At 46.2% G+C, this 24,180-nt stretch overlaps 2 protein-coding genes across 2 annotated transcripts in view; one reads left to right on the top strand and one right to left on the bottom strand.

The window, feature by feature from the left end:
* MCPH1 (microcephalin 1) overlaps positions 1 to 24,180 on the bottom strand; it is a 222,558-nt gene that overhangs the window by 74,112 nt on the left and 124,266 nt on the right. The gene's annotated exons all lie outside the window — the stretch shown is intronic.
* Positions 1 to 24,180, top strand: part of ANGPT2 (angiopoietin 2) — a 54,675-nt gene that overhangs the window by 4,303 nt on the left and 26,192 nt on the right. Inside the window, exon 2 of the mRNA XM_019652698.1 lies at positions 22,927 to 23,082. Within this exon, the coding sequence (XP_019508243.1) occupies positions 22,927 to 23,082 (156 nt within the window). The remainder of the gene's footprint in view (positions 1 to 22,926; positions 23,083 to 24,180) is intronic.

Genomic DNA, 24,180 nt, shown 5'->3' with positions numbered 1-24,180 from the left:
GAGAGAGAGAGAGAGAGAGAGAGAGAGAGAGAGAGAGAGAGATGTGAGATGTGTGGCTGCAAATCCCCCAGAGCTCGGTTCATAAACGGGAAGGAACAGAACTCCACCATATCCACGGCTAACTGTCCCCTGCGGTGCTGGAGCAAAAGAGCCACCCTGTGCAGCATCTGTCGCATCCTGAGTCCTGAAAGATGATGGATGGTTCAGTGTTAGAAAAATGCTTGGTGCATTCAGATAAGCCGATTAAACTCTTAAGATTGCAGGACAATGGTGACTATGGTTATTTAGTAATATATTAATATCATTATGGTAGGGATGAAGGGATGATTAAAGTTTCACTCTGGTGGGGGAAGCACAATATATTTACGTTTGGAAAATGCAAGTATAATAGAATGTTTACTGTATACATTATACAAGCTACACAGTACAATATGTGACTGTGCACAGTGTATAATAGTAGCTATTTATATCCTATGGCGAGTACATATGCAGTATTTGCTTTCCATGGTCAAGTAGCCTCTGCTTATCAGACAGGGTTGTGTGGCACACTGGATGACTCTGTAGGTGTCACACCATGGGGAGGTGATTATTTCCTGCAGAGCCTAGAGCTAGGAAATAGACTTGTGCACACAACTTCCACAGTATCTTCCTTCCTGTTTGGAAATTGGACATTCCGGACATTCTCCATTCTGAAAGGTGAAAATCGGTTGGTCTTAATCAATGTGGTTCTTTACAAACTGGCTGCAATCCAGAAGTTATCAGTAAGCAGCTGCTTTATGGGGAATGTGAGAAGGGTCACGGTCTTATCCTAAGTCATGATCAGATGACCAGGTTGGCCCGCAGTGCCTATTTTAATCCGTAAAACTGAAATGTTCTATATTTGCAAAACAACAGTTGGGATCAACTCTGCTAACATGTGGACAATTTAAAAAACAAAACAAAAAGATTCTGAATGTAATATATGGGCAACATAAGATTAAAAAGTCCAAATGTTAAAACAGTAGTAAACGGGAGGGGAAGTCCCCTCTCACCAAATCTTCAGCACCTTCTGCAAGACGAGCGCTGAGAGATTTACGCTTGGTCTTCACTGCGACCAATTTCATACCAAAACGAATGAATTTCCTCCTTACAACACATACAGTGACAGGATGCCATACTCAGACTCTTTTTCTGGCTGACAAATGACATGGGAGTAGGTTGGAAGGAAGAGGTTTTCTTGAGGGAGAAAGAGCAACGTTGGGAAGGCTGAGGTCAAGGAGAACATGAATTGAAGGGGTGCGGATGGGGTGGAGCGGGGGAGGGGAGGGGAGGCTCCCTGTGACGATGGAGCAGAATAAGACAGGACTGTTTTGACAGAAAGGAGGCGGTTGATACTGTTCCATGTTCTGGCCACGAAACGACAGCAGGGCCTGACCAGCTCTGTGGGTTTCCTGAGGTCAAGAGGGCATGTGAGATACCAGGGCCCTGTCGTCTGTGTCCCAGTCAGGTGCTTGGAATCCGCAGAAACCCTGCATGGCTTAATGACGGCAACAGCTCAGCATCCACGCTTCCCTGTCACAGTGACACATACTCGTCATACACACCTGTACCTGTCTGATCATTTATAGTTTTATTAAAAATGAAGGAAGTGAGTCATATGTATATTCTCCCTTCACTACATCCTTCTTTGGCTTGAAGGAGACTGAGAAGAAGGTTTTTCTCCTAAAGTATTCCAGAATTCTTCTGCTATAAAGCGAGCCACCCAACCTTGCAGTCACACTGGGATGACTAAAGTAACAGCAGCAATATAATAACAGGCAGCAGTCGAGCGGCAGTGAATGACTTCCAAGCACTTTCCACACCTCACCTCACTTGTCCTCAAAATCTCTCTAGAACACAGGCATGGTGGATAGCATCCCATCTGTTTTTTAATTGCTTAGAAACACAGCCAGGATAGCATCAATGTGCTTTGCAGTTTAGAAGTCTTGTAGGATTACTGGAGAGAAAAACAAACATGGGGAAACACGCATATCAGCTCCTCTGACAAGCAGCAGAACTTTCCATGGGGCTGAAGAGATTGTAGAAAATTGTTGAGAGAAGTGTGAATGAATATGAATACAGTGTTATTTCTTGGTTCTTTAACGTAATTTGAGTGAAAACTACTCTACCCCTCCCACTCCTTTGGGGGTTTTCCGGTTCAGGGCAGGTGGCATTCAAGTTCAATTATTTCTTCAACAAATATTTATTGAAGGCCTGCATGTGTCCAGGCAGGTGCTTGGGGGTAAATCAACGAGCTGAAGAAAATGGCTAAGGGTCTGGCCCCGGCGGGGCACACGCTACATTTTACTACCACATTCTTGTCAGAACATGAGTGACAGAAGCTGGTAAGTGCTACACAAAACAATTAATGAGTAAAAGGAGAGAAAAAACAGGTACAGGAGCTAGGAGTGCTGGAGAGAGAGTGGGGGTGGAGGGGACAAGCAGAAACAGTCTGGTCAGGACGCTGAAAATGCTGAAACCTCTTTTACAAAAGGAAAATCAATTGAAACTGTTTCTGAAGGTTCGTTTTTTTCTGATGATCAAAGAAATACATGGTTACTGTAGAAAACAGAGTTTGCGAGGAATGTACAAAAAAATATGATGTATCCTTCTATCATTCCGAAATAACCGTCCTGAACATTTGTCTACATATGTAAGATTATTTTTAAACGTGCTCTATATACTTTAATATTCCATACACCTATACCTCTCCGGTAAAATAATTTTAATTAAAAGTAACAAGGACATGAGGCTGAGAGGTTAAGGAGCATGGCTGGCATCCCCAGGCAGTAACAGAAGCAGCTCTCACCACCCACGGGTCCTGCCTTAGGACAGTACAGGACACGTCAGGCATCGGGTCAGGGCACACCTCAGCCCTGGGCCAGCACATGATGGCTACTGAGTGGGCAGCCTTGGCATCAAAGGCGCACAGGTAGGAGATGCAATCTTTTCTACGTGGGGATGGCGCCAAAACTACTCAGAAAAAATACAGCAATTGGGAATATCTCATGTGTAAAAAACAACTACATGAAATTCCGTTTTGTAGTTCCAAAAAGTAAAAACCAATTATATGCTAGCCAAGAGATTAAGACAAACCTTAGATATGACAGTAACAACCCTTTTCTGAGGGTGACGCCCTGAATGTCACAGTACCACTTGAAAGCCTGGGCAAACAAAATTCAGACCCAGGAAAGTGATGTGTGACCTGCCTGTCCCCTACATGATTTTAAAAACGACTAGAGCGTATAGCCCCTCTAGCATCCTACAGACAGGTGTAACCAAAAACTCCTCGGTGTCAGCACGATATCATGGTGTAGAGTGAGAAAAGAAAGCTCAGTGATTTCGATGTAATAAAAAAACTACAACAGGATTCATGGATAATGTTATAAATAAAAGTCTCAACAAATCTTGGAATTAAAATGACTGCTTCGTGTATGATCTGAAAATAAAGGGATGAATTCTCCCCTCCCACCTGAATGGTGAGTCAGGGTGCTAGCTGTCTGCTTTAAATTAATATTGGAATTCGATATTTCCCCATGGGATCACCTTTCTTTCTCCTATTTTTGGCATGCACCAGCTAATGACAGGAAACCTATTAAAAATCTTAAAAATCTCCTGAGAAGTGGGCCTAATCCTTTTACCATCATCACTCCTTCAACCATTATCTTTGCAATTCAACTAGAACCTGATTAGAGCTACTGCAGGACGCCCCCAGGGGTGCCAGGGCCCCTAATCACTTTGCTCCAAGATCAGCCTTCTTCCCTCTGAGAACCTCTCACAGGTCTCTAAATGGCTTTCATTATTTTTACACAGACAACTTAGCATTGCGGAGTGTTCACATCCAATATTTAATATTTAAAAAAACCACAACCAAGCAAACTAAGTACCTATGTAAAGAATATAACCTGACATTTTTTTAATATATAATTTTGTGGTTTTTTTGTGGACAATGGTTTAAGAGAAGAGCTATGAAGACACAGAGGTCTTGGTAAATACATGATTTTATTGTGTTGACAATTTCCTAGAGAATGCATCGTTTACACGGGCAGAATATTCAGTCTTACGAGGAGGCAAGCACCTGGCCTCCCCTTTCTCAGTGCTGTCACATTCCGTCCAGACCACAGTAACATCTGCTCATGTATTAGGGGTTTTCCTGATGTGTGTGTGTGTGTGGTGGGGGGGCCCGAGTCCACCAGGATGACTTAATCCGGTAATGAGCTTGGTGACAAAACTGCCACCTGTCTTAAGATAAGTACCCAGTACTCCAGGACATACATCAGCACCTTCATTATGACTGTTCCAGCAAATTCCAGGGCTGACTTGTGGGCTAGGCTCTGTATGTTACTAATTAGCTTTCGGTATTGGGCTGAACACGCTCCACACTGGAGGTTTCCACCCTGGCCTCCAAGGGCACAGCTGGGTGTCAGGCTGCATAGCGAGAGGGAAGAAACATGTCCCACAGGTGTCTCCGTTCATGAGTCCACAGCAAACCCTCGTCTTTGGTACGACTTGCTGTGGGGCCTGATAAGGGCAGTTAGTCTGACAGTCCTTCTGTTCTGAGAAGGGCCGAGAGGGAACGGGGAGCTGCCACTTCCCTTGTCTGGGGAGCCTCTGAGGCCCTCAACACCACCATCCTGAAGGAAAAAGGGAGAGCTGCAGAAAACGGAGGCCGTTCACAGGCCCAAGAATGTAGCCACAGGAGAGCAAAGGCCGCGATGTGTGTCCACATTCTCCTGCATCTGGAGTAGAGCGTGCTATGCTAAAAGAAGCGCGGGCTAGGACACGGCTGCTCAGAGGCAGAGAAATCTAAATACACACGAGGTCGACGCTGCTGCCACAAGACGAGCATGCCTCTGAAGTTGTTTTCCTGGGTTGTGGTGTCTGCAGGCTTAATGAAGTACAGAACCAGTGAGAGAGCTGGCCAGGGGAACGACACAGTCTGAAGCTACAAAAAAAGCGCTTGTTGTTGTTATTTCATTGGTTCCTTCATTAGATGTAGCCATTGACTTTTCTAAAGACAGTTTTTGTTACAGCAGTTTTAGGCTCACGGCAAAACTGAGCTGAAGGTACAGCGATTTCCCATAGACTAACCCTCCCCCCTATTCTCAGCCTCCCCCGTTATGAATGACCCCCTCCAGATGGTCACGTTTGTTACAATCAAGGAACTGACACAGACATGTCATCAACACCTAGAGTCCACAGCTTACATGACATCTCACTCTTGGTGTCATATATTCTGTGGGGTCGGACAAATGTATGACGACACGTATCATTAGTGTCACACAGAGTAGCATCACTGCCCTAAAAATCCCCTGTGCTCCATTCATTCATCCCTCCCTCTGCCCCAAACACTGAACTGTTACTGTCTCCATAGTTTGGCCTTTTGCAGAGCGTCCTACTGTGTGCAGCCTTTTTAGATAGGCTTCTTTCACTTACTGAACGACTTCTTTAAAAAAGCACTAGCAGCAGTACATTTGTTAGGTGACCCTTCGCCTTATTCAGCTAAGTTAACTGGCTACACCCCCAATGGTGTACCTTCAGAAACATAAGGATTTCTCACCTACAGTGGGGACCTCAGGGGGCTGTTTTGTCATCCTAATAAGGTAATGAATGCAAAAGTGCCCTGGAAACTGTGAGATGTCACACTGCTGCAGGGACTGTTACCACAATTCATGTTAATAACACCACCAGAACACACTTCTCAAGGTCTGCACTGTCCCTCACACTGACAGTGACAACTTCAGTCACCCGTACCAGGCTCAGTGATCTGACCTGACATCGGAGTTAGACACCTCTAGGTGCATCTTTGTAAGAGAATGAACTTCCATCAGCACTGGAGGGACAACTGTCCTGTGCATGTTGCAAGGCTGAGCGCTCCCCTGCACAGCACCCTGCTCCAAAGTGGCCCCTGGCGCCCCCTAGCACCTGCCTAAGCTCCATCATGCTCATGGGTAACGCTGTGTGCCCATCAAGACGGTCAGCATTTCTTGTTAAACATTTTTTTTTTCATTTTTTTTATCACTTCAGCTTTCAGTAAGTTATAAGCAATGCGACTCTTTTTGTATGTTCCGTGTTTATAGTAGAAGAAGCCAGGAACTAAATGGATATGAAAGGGCAGCCCCCAAACTATGTTCCGAGCAGGCATTCTGAGCTGAGCAGTCAACCTGCACATCTTGGTAGAGAAGGTTCAAAATCCCCTAAGAGGTGTTGTTTCCTTTGGGTTCCCGAAAGCATTTTCTCTGGCATTAGATTTGTGAAATCAACAGATATCATCAATGATTGGTTATATGCTGGAATCATAAACATTAGTCTGAAGATAATTAAAGTATTCCTTAGATTTTTATTAACTACTAACTAGCCTTTGGAATCTTGAAAAATAATTACATACAGATGTAGCTGAAAACTTCCCTGAGCAAAATTTCTTAATGGGAAATTCTGGTGCAAAAATGCTGCTAGAGAGAAGATATTTTGCTGAATCACATAAAACTGACCACAAGCTAATTGTCTATGCTTAATTTTTATTGTAAGTATATGAAATTCCTTATTATTTTTAACTATTGAGGAATAGATTCTTAAAATTCCTTTAAAAAAAGCTTATCCAGTTTTAACTTAACAAAGTGTTAATAACAAGAATTCCTGACCAGAATTGGTTTTAACTGTAACAGTGAAATGCTCTTAAAAGCAGTGATAGTCAGGATAATTAGATTACAATTTAAAGAATCAAGATGAATCAAGATGAATCCCCTCAGATAACAGTTGGTCATTTTGGGATGTGGAATTAATTGTCCATATTTTCAAATTTGGTTCCCTTCTGGGCTTTAACAGGCACAATTAATCCATGTGTGCTTTTTCCTCTAATTAGACCCCATTTAATCCACAGAACGTATTTACTGTTAAATCGTTAGCCTGCCCCTGGGCATGGAGGTTTTATAGCTTCAAGTACAGAATTAACTGAGAGCATGCTACCTTTCCTTTCCCCTTCTGCACCCCAAAATACTACCACCCTTCAAATAAATGGTCTTTGTAAGAAAAAAAAAAAGAAAAAGAAGAAAAAATGTGATGAATAAACAGTTCTCTCCACTTAACTGGGACCCTTTCTCTGTCCAGCTCAGTTTTCAGTGACTCAGAGCCCTAAGTCAGCAGCGCAGGGCAGCCGGCAGCCCGCACACAACCCCGCCCACAGCCGGCCTCTTCAGAAACCAGGGGGCTCACAGCTCACCACTACGACATTAGCAGCCGTTGCTTGTTCGTTAGAAAGTCTACAGAGTTCTTGCTAAAAGGATACTGTGCACATGACAGCAGTCGCTGGAGGTCAAAACAGAGAAAGAGCTTTCCTCCATCTTGGCGCTCTGCAGGTGTCATTGGACAGTGACAATGGTGACGAGGCTATCACCACGACAGCAGCTGGCACTGTTGGGGGTACGCAGGGTGGTGACACCGGCTCATTTAATTTCCTGATAGCCCACTGAAGGCAGACACTCACTTCTTCCTTTCGAGAAGAAATGCCAACTCAGAGCAGTGTCAGATGGTACAGTTGGCAGGACTTTGGCCAAGTTTCTTCATTTCAGAGCTTGGTACAATCACAGATTTCCCAAAGATGGAAACCGAAAGCCACACGTTTCTGTGTGGATCAGAAAAGCTAACAGACTTCACTGCGCTGCCCCGGTGGCGCCCTTGTGTCGCCGCACACAGCGGTCACGCGCAAAGCGTGCCCACCACGCAGAGTAGGAGCCCATGCGGCCAGGAGCAGAAGGCCCATGTGGGCCGATGCCGCCGTTTCCGCTTTACCCTGGGGAGCGCTGAGATGCTAGGTGGCTTGCGAGGCTCCAGGCTGCAGGGCCCGGAGAAGCCCAGGGGAGCGCAGCGGCACCCCGCCCCTCTCGCGCCCTGGTTGACTCTCAGAACAGGGCCCTGGACTTCGGAGCCGCGCGGGAAAGCCCAGTGGCGACACCCGCACGCCATCCTCGGGCTCCGCGACAGCACGGTGGCGGCCAGCGGCGGTTGGCGACAACGGCACGCGCTTCGCTGTGTTTCAGACCCGGGCAGGGATTCACCGGTGAGCAAGTGAAGGTGGTAAAACCGAGCTGCAGCCCTGCAGGAGCGAGGGTGGGCGCAACAGGCCTTAAGGGGCGGGAACGTGCCCCCCCCCCACCCCCCTGCGCTCCCAGACCAGCCCCCACCTTTTCATTTTCAGACGCCTGGCTTAGAGCAGCCCAGGCGCTGTGCTGCGCGCTCTGTTCTACGGAATCCAGCACTTGTTTTCTCCCCCGAGGTACAACTTAGGATGGAATGAACAAACCTTTATTTTAGCATATGTAACTTGATGATTTTTTTTAGGTACCTGGGTAGTGACCACCAGATGACTCCCTCCTGCCCCCTCCCACTCTGTCAGCCTCTCCTCCGCCCCTGGTCACTACGGGTTAATTTCACTCAGTTTTGTATTTCGTATAATTGGAACAATACACTAGCTTTTCTGGCATTTTATCATTGCTGTGATGCGTCCATGTTCTGCGTGCACTGAAATTTGCCCTTTCCATGGCAGCGTAGCGTTTCCCTGTAGGAGCGTGACACAATCTTTGTGCCCGCTGTGCGACGTGTAGATGGATAGCTGTGTTCTTTTATGGATGCCAACACTTCTTACTTGGACAGCCCCGCGCATTGTTTTTGCTGTTCTGTTATCTTTGGAATCTATGCGTTGGACTGACTTAAAGCTGCCCTCGATGCTTTCCAAGACTAGCCCACCTTCTAATGAAATCCACTCTTCAGAAAATATGCTGAGGACTGGTCTTGCTGTATTCCCGAGGTGCCAGAAAAGACTTCTGAGGAATGCTTTAAGAGCAGGCCAAACCTAATATCGTCCCACCGAGGTTAAAACAGGAGGTCAACAAGGGGGTAGGGTGGGGATGAAACAAAGGGCCTGACAAGTACCCTTCCTCTGCCCTCCCCGCCCCACGCCTTTCCATCGTCACCTCTCCCAGCAGCACCTTGATTTCCCAGCATCATCACAGAGAGAGGATTCCACACCGTTTCCCAGGTTAGAGCTTGCTTCTGGGCCTCCAGGTTTCTCCTTTTCCCCCAAGTCTTTCTGAATAGCATTACGCTTCAGCTTGAATGACTTGGTCATCACTGTGAAAACCCTTTCGGGGTACCTTCTGTACCATGGCTCATCTCGGCTCCTCTCGCATAGCGGGCTGGCCTGATCTTGCTTCCTGAGCAGTTTCGGGGACCCCTGAGACGCAGAGCAAGGGGGCCGTGAAAAGCCAAGAGGTTCTTCTCCGAGGTGGGCGAGAGTAGAGCTAGTGGCCGCTGGGGACAAGGACTGAGACGAGAATTCACATCCCAGTTCTGAGTTTACCACTGTTGTTTTCAGTAATTTTCCTATGCTAGCACGGGCGTCCCCGCAAAGGCATCCGTGCTCGGGGCTAATGGTTTAGGGGCTCAGGAACAATGGGAAGAGGTCTCCACAAACCGCCCGGAAAACGCTGAGATGCAGGACAGGCATTATGCACAAACCCCTCACTTCTATTCCAATTTCGGACTCCTTAAGCCAAAGTACTCTTGAAGTCACCCCAGAAGGGGGCTGAGATTCCAGTGGGACCAACCACTCAGAATTTGTATCCAAAGAGCAGCCAAAACTCCAGTGGAGGTCCTTCCGCCCAAGGGACTCCACAAAGACACCAAGCCACAGAATTTAAGCTGGCATTCTCACCACTTAAATTTGAAACCAGATTTCTACAACCGAAGGAGGCTTTCAAGAATTCACTACCACTGGTAAAATTAAACTGGCTTGTAGGGGTCAAGACCAAATCATAGCAGTAACCGCAATGATTTCTGGTTAAAAAATGGGGGTAAGATGACTCATTTTAATTGAAACAAACAAACTTAACAATAGGAAAACCCCTGTTACTGCTCTCGTCTTCCTGCATGCACCCTCACCCCTCGCGCCCACTTGCACGCGAGCTGGTTACTCCCGCTGAATGGGGCAGGTAAGAGGTGACTCTTAAGAGACTTGTGTGACTGAGTGTCACTGTGGCCCTGACAAAGAGGCGATGGTGTGCTGCACTGTCATACACAATCACTAAAAAAAAACTCATTAAATATTTGATCCCTTAAAGATGAAACCAAGTGAGTCAGCCATGCATGGGTAGCCCAAAGTGATGCTTGTTTGGCCCCTTTCCCCACTGATAGGGAAATATCTCTTGAAATGATTTTTTCCCCTTCAAGTTGTGAGTACAAATTCAAGCATGCAGAAGAAAAAGTCAATTCTGAATGGCATGCTTTTTATAACTCGTGGCAGTGGAGTGAAAGGGGACAGGAATTTTCCACTAGCTTCCATTGGACTAGACATGCATACAAGGCGATAGGTTAGGGAGAGGGGGCAGACCTCCAGAACTGAAACTAATTATGGGAAAATGATTCAAGTGCCTTGTACGTTCACCACAAGCATTTGGAGAATCACATTGAAAATTTACTTCCCAAATTGCTTCGGCATTCAAGTAAATTTGGTTTTTCTGTATGTTATAAAACTAGTTCAACTCTGAGCAAGTGAGGGTGGCAGGCATGCAAACTATCAATTACATGCAGAAACAGACCACTTTTGTAAAACTGGCACACATTCTGTCCCTCCATACACCACCCAAAACACAGCAGCCTGAGGCCACCACGCCCCGCATGGAACAGAAGCACGGTTTTCTGAGAACGTCTGTCCCGAAGCACATTGTTAGCCTCGAAGGAGACATGGCACCAAACATCTAGCTGGCAAGAAACATGGCTGTTTTCTTAAATGGTTTCAGAAGCAGGAAAATACTCAACTATATGTCTTAATGAAGATCTTATACAATTTACTAGCTCTTGAAATCACTAGCTCTTGAGATGGTAATTAATGGCAGTATCTGGATTGAGGGAACGGAAGGAAGAGGATAGATTGAGTAGTTGACACCCTACTAAATGCAAGGTTCCATGTGAGATGTTCTACAACTTTCTCAGCTCATGGCACCCTTAGTTTCTCACCGTTCCCCGCCCTCCCACCCTGGGGCACCTCTAGGCCAAAAGAAGTACCTACCAGTTACATTTGTTAAGTAGTCAGGTTCAAATGACTTAGGTGTGTCTGCCCTATTTAACAGCCAGGTGCAAACACAAATACGCACAAATTGAAAGGAAAAAATGGTACTTTACTTTCTTCTTACGCAGCCCCAATTACTTAGGAGTGGAGTATATTTGCACTGGTCGGTTAGGCACTGCCCAGCTTCTGGGACTCAGGACTTGCTTTTTAGGACAGCGACCACCCAAAGCCCAGCTTTGCACAGTGGCATGATCTAATGGTGTTGAAACTGTGCGCCATGTTGGGCTCCAAAGTCTCCCAGCAGCTGACGGATGTTGAGTTCTCTGGGTTTTCCTTGAACATGCCAACGGTCTCCTGTGAGTCTGCAGCACACTGTCTGGGAACGGTGCTAACTTGCTCCATTTAATTTTTACACTAACAGTGGGTGTTTGCATGCCCACTTTACCAGTGAGAAACCCGAGGTGAAAAAAAGCTGAACTGGAAGCCAGTACAGAGCTGAGCTGGGACTCACACCCAGGTGTGTCTGAGTCCCAAACCTGTGTTGTAATCATGACTACACGACAGCTTCAAAAATCACAGATGCAATTTCTTTCCCAACTTAGTCCAACACAAATAAAGCTACTTTATTCAGGTTTTTATAACATGGCTCAAAAGTAGCAAACACTTGAACTGGAGTAACTCAAATGATGATTAAATTCAAAAGACTGACTCATTTACTTCAGTATTCTCAGAGTAATTTTGTATTCATTCCAGTGGGCGATGGGTAGCACAACTACTGAGAGAATAAATCACTTTCTCCGACACTGAACTCCAACAAAATGCAACCCATGACTCAGACATTTATTTATTTATTATTTATTTTTAGACTAATGGGAACTGCATGAATTCTTTCTTGGTCTTCCAAGAGCAAATGCCTTTTAGGCTTGATCCGGAAAGAATCCAGTTTCAGAATGTTAAATTATTAATTTACCTAACGGAATATTTTTAACCCTCTTTGGGGAGCTGAAATGGTTTAACCTACAGCTCTCTGCAGACAGTCACTTTAAAATCACTTTTCCCAAGTTCATTTCCTCAGGCAGTGTTTCGGTAAGGCCCGATCAAAGCTGCAGACCGAGGGAAATGAAACCGTTCAAGAAACTAGGGTCACGGTGTCACAGCAACACTTGTCAAACATTTCATTTTTAATACCCTTCCCTTTGAAAAACATTTTTATTATGGTCTAAAACACAGGAAATGTATAATGTACAGTAGCCTTAAATTGGAAGCTTTGAGAACTTTTAAAGTATGAATTTGCGCACGTAACCAGCACGGGGATCAGGGTATAAAACATCTCCCGCACCCCTGAAGGTTCCCCTACGACCCTCAGCAGTTACCACCCCGCTTGCTCTCAACAGCTGCCATCCAGAAATCTCCATACCGACTTCTGTCACCATCACTGAGCTTGCTCCGTTCTTGACCTTGACATACAAGGGATCACAGAGTAGTAAGGACTCGTCTGTGTGTGGCTTCTGTCGCTCCACGTGATGCCTGTGGCTGCATTTAATTTTCACGGCAATCTGTTGTGTGATTTGTACACACTGAGCAGCAGTGTATTAACACATCAAATTGGTCCCCATGGAACATTACAAACGAAAATAAAAATTCTATTGTGAGAAAGAAACTAGTGAACGATGCTCACTAAAGAATGCTAGCGGTTTCAAGTGAGCATCGTATAACTGGGCGCAAAACATATTTCAAGTCCTCATAATTTGGCCAGTTCAACGGATTTTAAATGTAGCAAGTAAGTAAGGAGGAAAGGCTCTTTTATGGCGGGTGTAGCTCTACGTTCATATCTGTGCCTTTACTTAAATGAATTCCTTCTTAGAGTAAAATTTTATGGGAAAATCAGGTGGTAACTAAAGCGATGTAGAAATGAGATAATGTGTTTACACTCCACTTGGAGCAATGACATCTTTACTTTATGGCCACATCTTCATATCATTCTTACTCAACCGCTGAAAAGAAAGCGACTCCCCCAATATATGGATGACACACCCGAAAACAAAAGATGGAAATAAGCTCCCTCTAAACACGAGTCAGAAACATCAGCCCCAGACCTGGTATTTTGTAAAGAGAAGTTTGATACAACATATATTTTGTAGCAAGACACTCTTATTTTGGGTCGGGAGGCCTGGAAGGCATAATTATAGGCTCGGTGACTCATCCCCAGTCACAGTCCCCATCTGAGCTGCCCCATGAGGCCGCCTCGCCGTGGAGCCGCACCGAGCCATCCATAGGACACGGCGCCTGGGCCGCCAGGGCAGTTCCTGGGGCTGTGGGCCTGTGACGAAGGTGGCAAGTGCCTCACGCTGCTCCGCGTCGTCCAAAGCGAAGGGCAGTCCCACCGTGTCACTACTGAACAGTGAACACGCTGACAGATGCTGAATATGCTTCTGAGCAAAATTCAGATCCAGGGATGAAGAGCAGTGTTACAGTTAGTAAAAAAACAAAAAAAAGAGAGAGAGAGAAAGGAGGAGGAGGAGGAGGAGGAGGAGGAGGAGGAAGAGGAGAAGAAGAATCAGAAGAAGAAGCAGCAGCGCAGAAGCAGCAGCAGCCAAGCTGTTCTGTCTTCCCACATCATTTGGGCATTGAATACTGTTTTGCTTTCACTGCATTGCTGCTGATTACAAAAACATTCTACCATGGGCCAGGTCTAAAATAAATTGTTAACATGCTTAAAAATGTATTGCAGCATTAAATAGTGAACGTGCAAAACACTGCCTAATTAAACAAATAATTTGTATTTCTGGGTTAAAAAACAAATTGATCAGTTTTAGATCAGGTCACTATGCTTCTGCAAATCACAGGCAGGGAGGTAGGTATACGGCTCTTTGAAGTATGTGCATGGGCCACTGAACGATGAACAGAAGTACAGGAATATGGAAAGTTTGCCGCTTTAAACACTCGCGAGAATGAGGACGGAAGCAGACCCCACATGTGAGCCTAGTAGAAAAGGTAAACTTTCCCTCCTAAATGGTTTAGAAAAGCTTGACCTTTAGCTGTTATAAAACCATAAATTTAAAAACGGTAGCTACAGCTTTCTGAACATGAAAGTCCAAATGAAAAGAACGCACTTGCCTAAATATCTCCCAGCATTCTTACTGCGGCGACTGTCATTCCTGGTTTGGGTGGCTTTATTCAATGGGCTAGAGCGTGATGCCAAGTGAGGTTCACTCTCCCTCCCGCACCCCACACACCAGGCACCCTCACACTGTGCTGGCGAGAGCACACAAAGGCACCTCGTCCACTCATTCTAACCCGTGGTAAAGCAGACAGAAACAGTGTTCAGGCCGAGAGGAAGGTGAACCGTTCAGCAGAGTGCTGCGGGCCGTACTGAGAAGATACCAGAAGAACGCACTTTGCTGGGGGTGGGTCAGGGGCGCATCCCATACAGGAGATGGAACACCGCTAAGTTTTCATGCATTAGTCTGGTGTACTTGGAGCATCTTCCAGGATCACCCCGCTTGTCTCCCGTGGTCTGCTTTCCACCTTTTGGTTTGGAAGAGGCAGAAAGAGGAGACAAGCAGCAGCAGAGCTTGATGCTCAGTGCTCAGCAGGGCACCGGCGATTTCTCAAGCCTTCCCAAGCCCCCTCCCTTCCTCCCTTGTCTCTTAAAGAAACAACACAAGCTTCCTGCCTGCCTTATAAAGAACTGATTTGTCTTCAAGTGTCTTAGACAAAAATCATTTAAATTCTTTTAGCCTCTTCTTTTCCTATCAACCTAGTACAGTCATTGTGACAGCGTTAAGTTTATTTTATGTTGGAAAAAAAAGAAAAGCCAGCTCTGAAGATGATCACACTGTCTTGTCCCCGGAAATCTTCCCAGGATTTGAGAAAAGCCACAATAATACAGAAAGGGACAACAGCAGCAGGACAGACCAAAGACATACACACCCTTTGGGATGGAACCCTTCATCAACTTCATCACAGAAGTGAACACGTAACACTGAAAACGCCGGGGGACATGTTTTTAGGTGCACACAGGTGTGTCAGTGCAGTGGTAAGAGCTGGGCGAGGCGTCGGGCGGCTGGTGTTTGAATTCTTACTCTAGGAGCTAGCTCTGTGATCCAGGTCCTCATATCCTTATTTATAAAATGAGTGCGTTCAACAATATTAGTGATTTCTAAAGCCTTCCCCTGCCTTTTGAAGGTCTATCATCCCACAGAGAAGCAAAAACGGAGGAATATATTTCTATCTACAGCTATAGATATCTTAACACATGAAGACATGTATGTTTATGAATGTACATGTTTCAAAGAGTCTATCTGCCATAGAAACATTTACTCACTTTATTTTTCCTCTCACTGCACCTTGATTTCACCTAGTTTCATTAAGGAAGAAATGCCCAGTGTGTCGCAGCCGAAAGCCATCAACCTCACCCCCGAGCGAAATCTCAAAGGCTCCTATTTGTAACAACTGATAGTTGCATTCAGGATATAAAAGAGGACAGTTTTCTATTCCGCTCCTACCTCTTTCAGAAACATCACTAGCATCTCCTAAGCTGAGAACGTGGCAAACTATCCCAGGAAGCAGACCAAGGGCAGAAGTCTCCAGAGCATCTATGCCTGATGGGTACCAGCTGAGGTCCAAGTGCGTCTCTCAGTGGCTTCAGCTGTGCGGCCTGTGGCGCGCGGGCTGACCTGCGCATGCGGCCACCTGGGCCTCCTTCCCAGCCTCCAGCCTTGCCCTCTCTCCTGTCTGCTGGAAGCGCTCATCTTCAGAGTGGCTGACTTGGTAACAGCTCTGCTCTGAAATGCACACAGCAGGAACAGGCATGCCCTCCCCCAGAGGGCAGGCTGAGCTTCACCCAGATCCCGTGTTAACGGGGGTCCCAGGGCCACTCCATCTCAGCCCCACCTTCTGTCCCAACAGACTGCGCCCCTGGTCCCTGGGAGAGGATCCTGCTCTCCATCGCAAGGGCACCTCTAGGGGCGACTCTGAGTCCTTTGGACCCCCCTCCTCCGCTAGGCACTCCCCCAGGGACTGTCCCAGGAAGCTTTGGCAGCGCGCTGTGGGGAGTCCCCGGGTCTGCTGTGCTGGGTACCAAGGACCCCTGCTCCTGGCCCAGCAGCAGCCCAACTCCCAGCTGCCTGGGGACACAGGTGGGAGCCTCTTCAGGGCTCCCGCAAGCACACCCCAAGAGTGTGGGAGAGGGCACCCCATGGGGCCGGCCCTGCCCAGCAAGAATGGGGTGTCCTTGTTCTTGCCCAGGCTGACAGCTCTGAGACATTTCCAAGGGCTCCCGGGAGGTCTGGTGGGATTTCTCATGGGTCGCCACTGTGGGCCGGGTCCACGCGTGTTAACTGGCTCCCCTCACCCCGCCCCCCCACTGCGTTCCCTGGTCTGCAGGCGCTCCCTGTAGGCAGCTGTGTCTCAGGCCCTGCTTTGGGGGAACCCCAAGCCAGGGAGGGGATATGTAGGTATCTGCACAACACTCTGAAGCTGTGAGCTGCTCTGCCCCTTCCCACTGTGTGTAAGTGTACACGTCACTTACAGTGTCCGCTGCGTGTTACCTGCCCTTGACTTACAAACACCTGTACGGCGCTGTGAGCCAGAGCTCTGGGTGCACATGGAACAGACATTTGGGTAAATGTGTAGGTGCCTTAGGAGCCCGCCCCAAAGCCTCACATACGTCATATACGGCACTTTCTGCCATACGAAATGCCAAACTTATATGAGCTTACCATGCAGCCTCATCAAGCCAGCACCGATTTCAAATGGCTGCTAATATAAGAAATAGCCATTTCATCAGGAGGAAATGACTGGAACATTTTGAGGGGAAAAACACATTTTCTCCAATTTTTGGAGTGATGGTAAAGTGATGTGAGTGAGTGTCTGTGATAAAACTCCCAATTAAATAACTAAAAGGAATATGTAGACTCACAGATAGAAGCAATGCCAGGTGACTTGATGAGCACAGGTAACCTGGTGAGCTGAAATTGTTGAAAACTTTATCTGCCACAGGAGGAGGGGCAGACTAATGACTTCAGTGTGGCACCAGCTGGTGCTGCAACTCTGTTCCTTGTCACCTCTTCAAGTTCAGGATCATCAATGTGCGCGATTTTAGTCTCTTTATAGGGAACACAGTAAAGGCATTATCCCGACACCGTGTCGGACAGCAGGACGTCACTCAGTTACTCATAGACAAAAGTGAAAAAAACAGATCAGAAGAAATTAGTTATCAGAAGTGCGTGAAAGAGCTTCTGCGGGGTGGGGTCTGTGCAGTTATGGTGGGATGAAGAGGACCTGCTTAGTGCCTCTGCCCCCCACCCCCACCCCTGAAAACCAACACGCCCCCACAGGGCCTTACCCTGGGGTGGACAGACAGGCGCAGAACTACAGCCACCAGGAGGCAAGTGGCCTTGACAGGGGTTTTTCCAGGCCATGCAAATTCAAGTATGGCAGCAACACAGAGCAAACAGGGACAAACAGTCCCCAGTTCCGGGGGCGCTCCGCGAGCATTCACCCCAGAGCATGGCAAAGCATTCACCCGAGGCCCCCCAAAGCGATTAGGAGGACAAAGGTCCCCCCAGGCATGCATCTCCCCGCCTTTCCCCTTTCATCTCAGCATCTCTCACTGACTACTGCTGGGTGCACATCTGTGTAGGCAGCAAACTGTCCAGATTAAAAAAAAACCAAAACATAGAAAGGGGGAAGAGAGCCCAGCTTTGACACTTTTCTGCCTGAAGACCTCAAAAGATGTTTCAGTTTCCTCTTGATGGGGATGGGAACAGCAGGTCTAAAGCCTCCCAAACAGAAGACCGCTGGATATAATACTCTTGCATTCACGTTTTCTAACTAATTGTAAGAGCAAATGTTTTTGCTTGGTGGTATTTGAATGTATGGCTGTGGAATGGCTACAGAATTTCAGTATCCCAAGGAAAAAAGAGCGCAAACCTACAGTATTAAAGAGATGTTACAAACAAATGAAACCAACAAACCAACAAACGAAAGCAAAATGATTCCTCATGAGGACGCGCCATGGGGCAGGGTATCACCTCAGGAGGAGAAAGGACTGAAGGTGAAGGGGGAAGGCGAAGGGAGACGCAGCCCGAGGTCGGAGCTGTGGTCAGGTCCGGCCAGGAGGTAAGACGCACAGGAAGTGAGGCTAGGAGGCCACTGACAGCAGGTCGGGAAGGTCTGTGCGGCCAAGCCAGGGGCTCTGCGTTCCATCTTACAGGCTAAGGTGCAAGGCTGGGGGAGGTCAAGTCCGCACTGCGCACTCTCTGCGTGACTCTCAGGGTGACAGGATGCGGTAGCAGTTAGGGGGCTGCGTGACAATCCAGAAGAGACAGGATGGTAGGTGCTGGGCGGGGCGACGGGATCAAATGGGATAAAACCATCTCTTTGGGTGTGTGCGCGCATGCAAGAGAGAGCAGTGACAGCATCTCACTTCTAAATGCCAGAGAGTAAAATGTTCCTCAACTTATTTATTTCCTAGGGAAATTGGGCATCCAGATAGACAAAAATGAATTAAAAGGCATCAGGACATGGAACTTTATTTAAGTAGAAAAGATCCCTCGACCAGGATCTATATAGTGGGTAAGGGACCAACACCCAAATCTCCAAGGTGGAAACAGTTTTTGTACACTATGTTTTCCTTCCCCCAGCCAATTTCAAGATTCTTTCCCTTTGGTAGAAAACTAATGATGATAGTCTTGGTGGGAAGGAAGACAGTGAGGGAAACATTTCAATGTGTTATTAATCTGCCATGGTTACCTCATAAAAGGATTTATTTTCCTGTCAAATTTGATCATTCTAAATGTTGGGGGGTAAGAAAAATGTCAGGATGTATTTTACATTAAAAAATACATGTCTACATGGTGTAAAATATTTTATTCTGGCTGCTTGAGCTTGGACTTGTTGCCAGCTTTTAAAGACTGTGTTTAAGGTGCGACTCTTTTTTAGCACATAAAAATGACGCTGAGCAACAATGTACGCAACTGCGGTGACAGCAGTGGCCTTGAAACGTTAATGACATTGGAACAACTCATTTGAACTCTAAGGAAGAGAAGCAGCTGAAGGCCCCACACTGTGAAGGGTGCTCAGACCACTGATGAAGAAGAGGACAAAATGGACGGCCAGAGTCCTTTCAGCTTTGTGGTGGGGACCTTTGCAGAGGTACTGGGACCCACACAGCAGCAGCGTCACTGCCTAGTCCTCTTCAGACCCAAACGCAAGACCCAGCTTTCCTGCAGGGCCTGAGTGTGCGAAGCCACCCCTGTGAAGGGGGAAAGAGCCATGTCCCCTCCGTTGGGAGGTTCAAGTGTCACGGAACTGTTTTGATGAGAGCAGCTAAGTGCCAATGGCAAGGCCGGGAAACATTCGCTGAAGGAGAACAGGGCAGGACGCTGCCAGTGAGAGAGGAGATCTCGGCCTCCTCGCTTTTCTTGTATTAAGACTTCCTTGGACTAGCATGGAATTTCAGTGCGCAGATTTCTGTATTTCTGCATTTCAGTCGCAGACAATAAAAACAAGAGATACTAAACAGAACGACATTCCGGGGCAATAAACTAGAAAGAAAAGAACTATTATTAATTGGTCCAGGCCAAGAGCCAGGAACATTTCAAGGTACATCTGTCCATGTGCGTCAAACAGGCTTCGTTTTTTTCTAGATGTTTCTCAAGCCCCTGGCTGTGCAGTGGGGAGGCAGAGGCCGCCCACTACATGGGAGCACTTCATTTGGAAACGTTCAGTTTTATATACTGAACGTTCGGAGTCCTCCTCTCTAAAAAGTACTACTCGGCTTGGGAGGGAAAACAGATTCTTTGGTCACGAAGCTCCCAGGAGATAAGATTGGAACTGGTAATCTCCAGTTCCAGGCTTTTCTGTTAGTGAGAATGACCCCTCCTCTCCCTTAACTTCGTGGTAGGTGGTCTGCTTTTCAAGGCACTGCAAACCTTGGCGCTCGAAAGGCACACTTGCTCCAACTGTGGGACACATCACTTTGGGCCGCTGTGAGGCAGGAAAAGTGTGGGGTGGCCTCTGGCGTGCACCATCAGTGTGTCATGCCAACCCTCGGAAGGGGCCTGCCCTTGACGCTGGGCACCTGGGCGAGTCTAGTAGCTGAGACAGGCGAAGTCACCAACTTTAACTACAGCTCCGGTGGTCGTTACTGTAGCTACAGTTGCTCAGACTGCGTATGTTTTCCTTTGTTCTTAAAGGGTTCTCACCTGCCACATCATCCACTTCTCTTCAAACCTCAATTTGTCTGCTTCAACTGTGAGAACACAAATTTTTTTGAGAATCAACACAAAATGTCTAACACTTGACATTTCTGTTTCTGTTCCACTTTTCTCCCAAAGACTTTGATTAGTCAGCAGTCGGGTCAGTGTTGCATAGAATTTTACTTTATTTAGTTGTATCGATTGTATATAAACACAATACACATATGTACACATATATGACAACCATATACATCCATCACATGTATACATGTATCTGTAGTGTGCTTCATTCTAAGATGAACCACACATATACACTGTCATCCTGAAAAGCTGAAAAGGAGTGACTTAAAAAGCATTTTGCATGCTATCATTTTCAAGCTTAGATATGGCAATAAAGCTAAGACGTTTTATTTTTACAAATTAAGTCATTTATGTTTTTCAAAGTTTCTAAAACTAATTTTAAATTGGAACTTGAATTTAAGATGTCAAGTTATAAACAAGCCTCTAGTGTCTCTTGATGGTTGTAACCACATTTGACCCAGTAACTCTAGAAACGGGTGGGGGAAGATTAAAGAAATTACTTCCCCCTCTAGTTATAGAATTCAGTGTGGCAAAAGATAGTATAATTTATTTAGTTCCTAAGTACTGAAATCAACAAGAAGATTAAGACTTCTCTATTCACACTAGTTTGTAAATTATTACTTCAGAGCATAGGTTTAAACCAAACTCCAGCTTGCTTATATCTTTCATAGTTCCAAACTCCCCCAAAATAAGCCTTTCTAAATATTACTTTTGCTGGGTGTTAAGAGTAATTAAGAGAACGTCTATGGATGACTTATGTAGCTTTAACTTTAACCTGAACAATCCCAACATTCCCAAGGTGAGGTGAGAGAGTGAGAACGAGAGAATTTGTGTGTGTGTGTGTGTGGGGGGGGAGAGTAAGGAAGAAATTACAAACTTTTGTATATGAGTTCTTTTAAATTATATATTTAAATCACAGAAGTTAAGATTTTAAAAGGCAGGGGAAGGAAAGATGAATCAGGAAAGAATGCAGCCACTAAAAAGCCCGTGCCAGTCCGCACTAGCTAGTTAGCAAGAGTTAATAAGGGTGTCCTTCAGATTTTTATGAAATTTATAGTAGAGATATTTGTTGGGACAGACAAGTAATAGTACTGATTTTAATTTTTTTTAAAATTTTTTATGCTGGTCTAATCTATCTTGATTCGTATTGAGTAGTAAAAGCTTCAAGCACAAGAGCGCACACATGACCAGACCTCTGGACACCGTCAGGTTTCATGCCCTTTGATCTCCCCAGTCACCACCGGAGAACCTGGAGTGACCATGAACCGTCAGGATGGCTCAGGGAGGGACACGGGAAGGACACAGCGGGGTGGGGGTCGGTGCCAGCAAGCAGTGAGCTTACAGCCGCAGTGCGAGTCCTCAGACCTCGTCATGCCACTCAACACACAGCTGGTGAGCTGCGCCAGCACAGGAGCCCTTGGGCTCTGAGGGAGAAACGCGCCCCTCCGTGCCTTTCTCTCAGTCTCACAGGCAGAAGCACAGAGCTGTGCAGCATAACGTTTCAGGAGGAATTATGTTTGAGGAATGGTTCCTGTGCGGCTTTAAAGAAAGGCACTATAAGCTGTTTTCAATCAACTTTTAATTGTTCAATGTAATAAATTTTGTTTTTGAGTTATAACTATTGGGTCGCCGGGAAAGTCATGACGCATTTTTGCATTGAAAAACATAGAAAATTATGTCATGACTTTTCCGACGACCCAATCTGTGAAAAACAAATAAAAATAGGGTTTCTGTCCTCATGAGCTTTTCGTTTGGACGAATGAATGGAATCGTGGCTCCCATCCCTGGATCATTATGAAAAACAAAGACCAAAAGGAAATAAAATTTTAAGCCCCAACATTATGCATGCACCATGGCTTTAAAAACATAGCTTAATTAATTCTCAAAACACTCCTCTGACCAATCAGAAATGCTGTTTTGTACGAGGACGCTGTGCGGGATAAAAACCCTGTCTGATATATGAAATGATTAAAGCATGAAAAATGCGTAATGTTAGGAAAACTGTGAACAGGTCTGACGCGTGGTGAGCTCAGTCCGAGGGAAGTGGGGTCCCTGCATGTGGCATGTGGGGCTCGGGTGGATCCGCCGCTTACGGGGCGAACGCAAAGGTGTGCCTCTCCTCACGCTCTTCATCTTCTCAAGTCTGCGCTTCCAGAACCACAGGTTGAGAATGTGGTAGCAACGGTGACGCTCCCGTCACACAGGCAGCGCTGCGGGGCGCGGGGTGGACGCCCACGGCCAAGTCCCCTGGTCCGTCCTGGGCTGCACCGCCACCCGTGTCCCAGCTGTGGCCTTGCTACCTCCCCTCCCGCCGCCCAGCGGACTACGAGTTTGTCTTCCACACATGATGGTGCTAAGCTGCCAGATTCTAACTTCAATAAAATCACACTGTTAGTGACTTAAAAAAAAAAAGACAGAAAAGAAAACAGCAAAATTTCAAAATGAAAGCAAGGTCCAGGTCTTCCAATGGATTCTCTGAAAGGTAGGGGAAATGCTTAGGAATAAGGTTTCTGATCATTTGACTCATGGCTGTCTTTCTGACACCTTGTTCCTTTCTAGCTGGAGAATTACATCCAGGACAACATGAAGAAGGAGATGGTGGAGATCCAGCAGAATGCAGTGCAGAACCAGACTGCGGTGATGATAGAAATAGGAACCAACCTACTCAATCAAACGGCAGAGCAAACCCGGAAGTTAACGGACGTGGAAGCCCAAGTAAGTCAGGACTAGAAAACATCCTGGCCCAGCCAGGGAAACACTAGCACAGACTCACGCTCCATGGTCCCTTAAGGAAAAAATGGAAAAGCAAAGCAAGGTCAAGTGCAGCAGAGAAAAGAATGAAAGAATGAATGGATAAGAATGTAAGAACTTGTGGCTAGATAGGAATTCAAAATCAGTAAATATATTTTCATTTTTGGTGCTGAGGTTAAATTATATTTAGTCTGCCAGGGACACTGAAATCGTTTTCATATTATTCATACTTGACGACTATGAGATAAATAGTCCTCTGCCTCACTGGTGTTTTTTGGACTTTAGATGCACTTTTCCTTCCGAGGTCCTTAACTTTTTGACGCACTGGAGCATGAGAAGCGCTGAGAAAGAGGGCTGCAAACTTTGTTCTTAAGTCTCACTCTTAAGATAAAACCTAAATCTCAAAGAACTGTTAAAACACTTCATGGTATGAGTTTATATAATTTGTGGCATGCGTTTATACAATTCGTGCTATGAGTTTATACAATTTGTTGTGTGACTTTACAGAGAAAGAAGCAAATAGAACAGTCAGAAGCTGCAGTGGTAGCACAGGCAGTGCTTAACTATTAGCCCAGAGCCTGCAGCTCCAGGAGGGTTCTGGTCCTGACCTTACCTGGGTGAGCCAATCTGAGCAAGGCGCCCAGTGTTTCTGGGCTCAGCGGTTTGCATATATAATGAGAGCTGGGCCAGAGACTGACTCCTAAATTCCCTTTTAGCTTTATGATTTACGCTACTTGGTTAACAGTAGTAGGAAAGAAGATTATGAAATATGAAAACATTAAAAGAATAACTGCAAAACATTAAAACACTAAAACAAAATTCATGCAGAGCCATGCTAAGTGACACAACGTGTGATCCAATGAGAAGAGTCCAGATAGAAAACGTAGTGTTGGAGGAATTTATGGAGATGCTCTCAGTCCTGCCCCTTCACTGGTGAATCAGCTTTCTGGTCCCTAATCCTGGCTTCTTTCTAGGCTTAGGAAGCTTGTCTCTTCCGACTCTGAGCTATAACTAAGCCTCAAAGGAAGAGAGGGAGAGAGGGGGAGAAAAGGGGGAAGAGAG

The sequence above is a fragment of the Hipposideros armiger genome, unplaced genomic scaffold (assembly GCF_001890085.2).
Source record: "Hipposideros armiger isolate ML-2016 unplaced genomic scaffold, ASM189008v1 scaffold_185, whole genome shotgun sequence".
Taxonomy (NCBI): domain Eukaryota; kingdom Metazoa; phylum Chordata; class Mammalia; order Chiroptera; family Hipposideridae; genus Hipposideros; species Hipposideros armiger.
The sequence above is the reverse complement of the archived record's forward strand: the minus strand, read 5'-3'. Positions and strand labels throughout refer to the sequence as shown.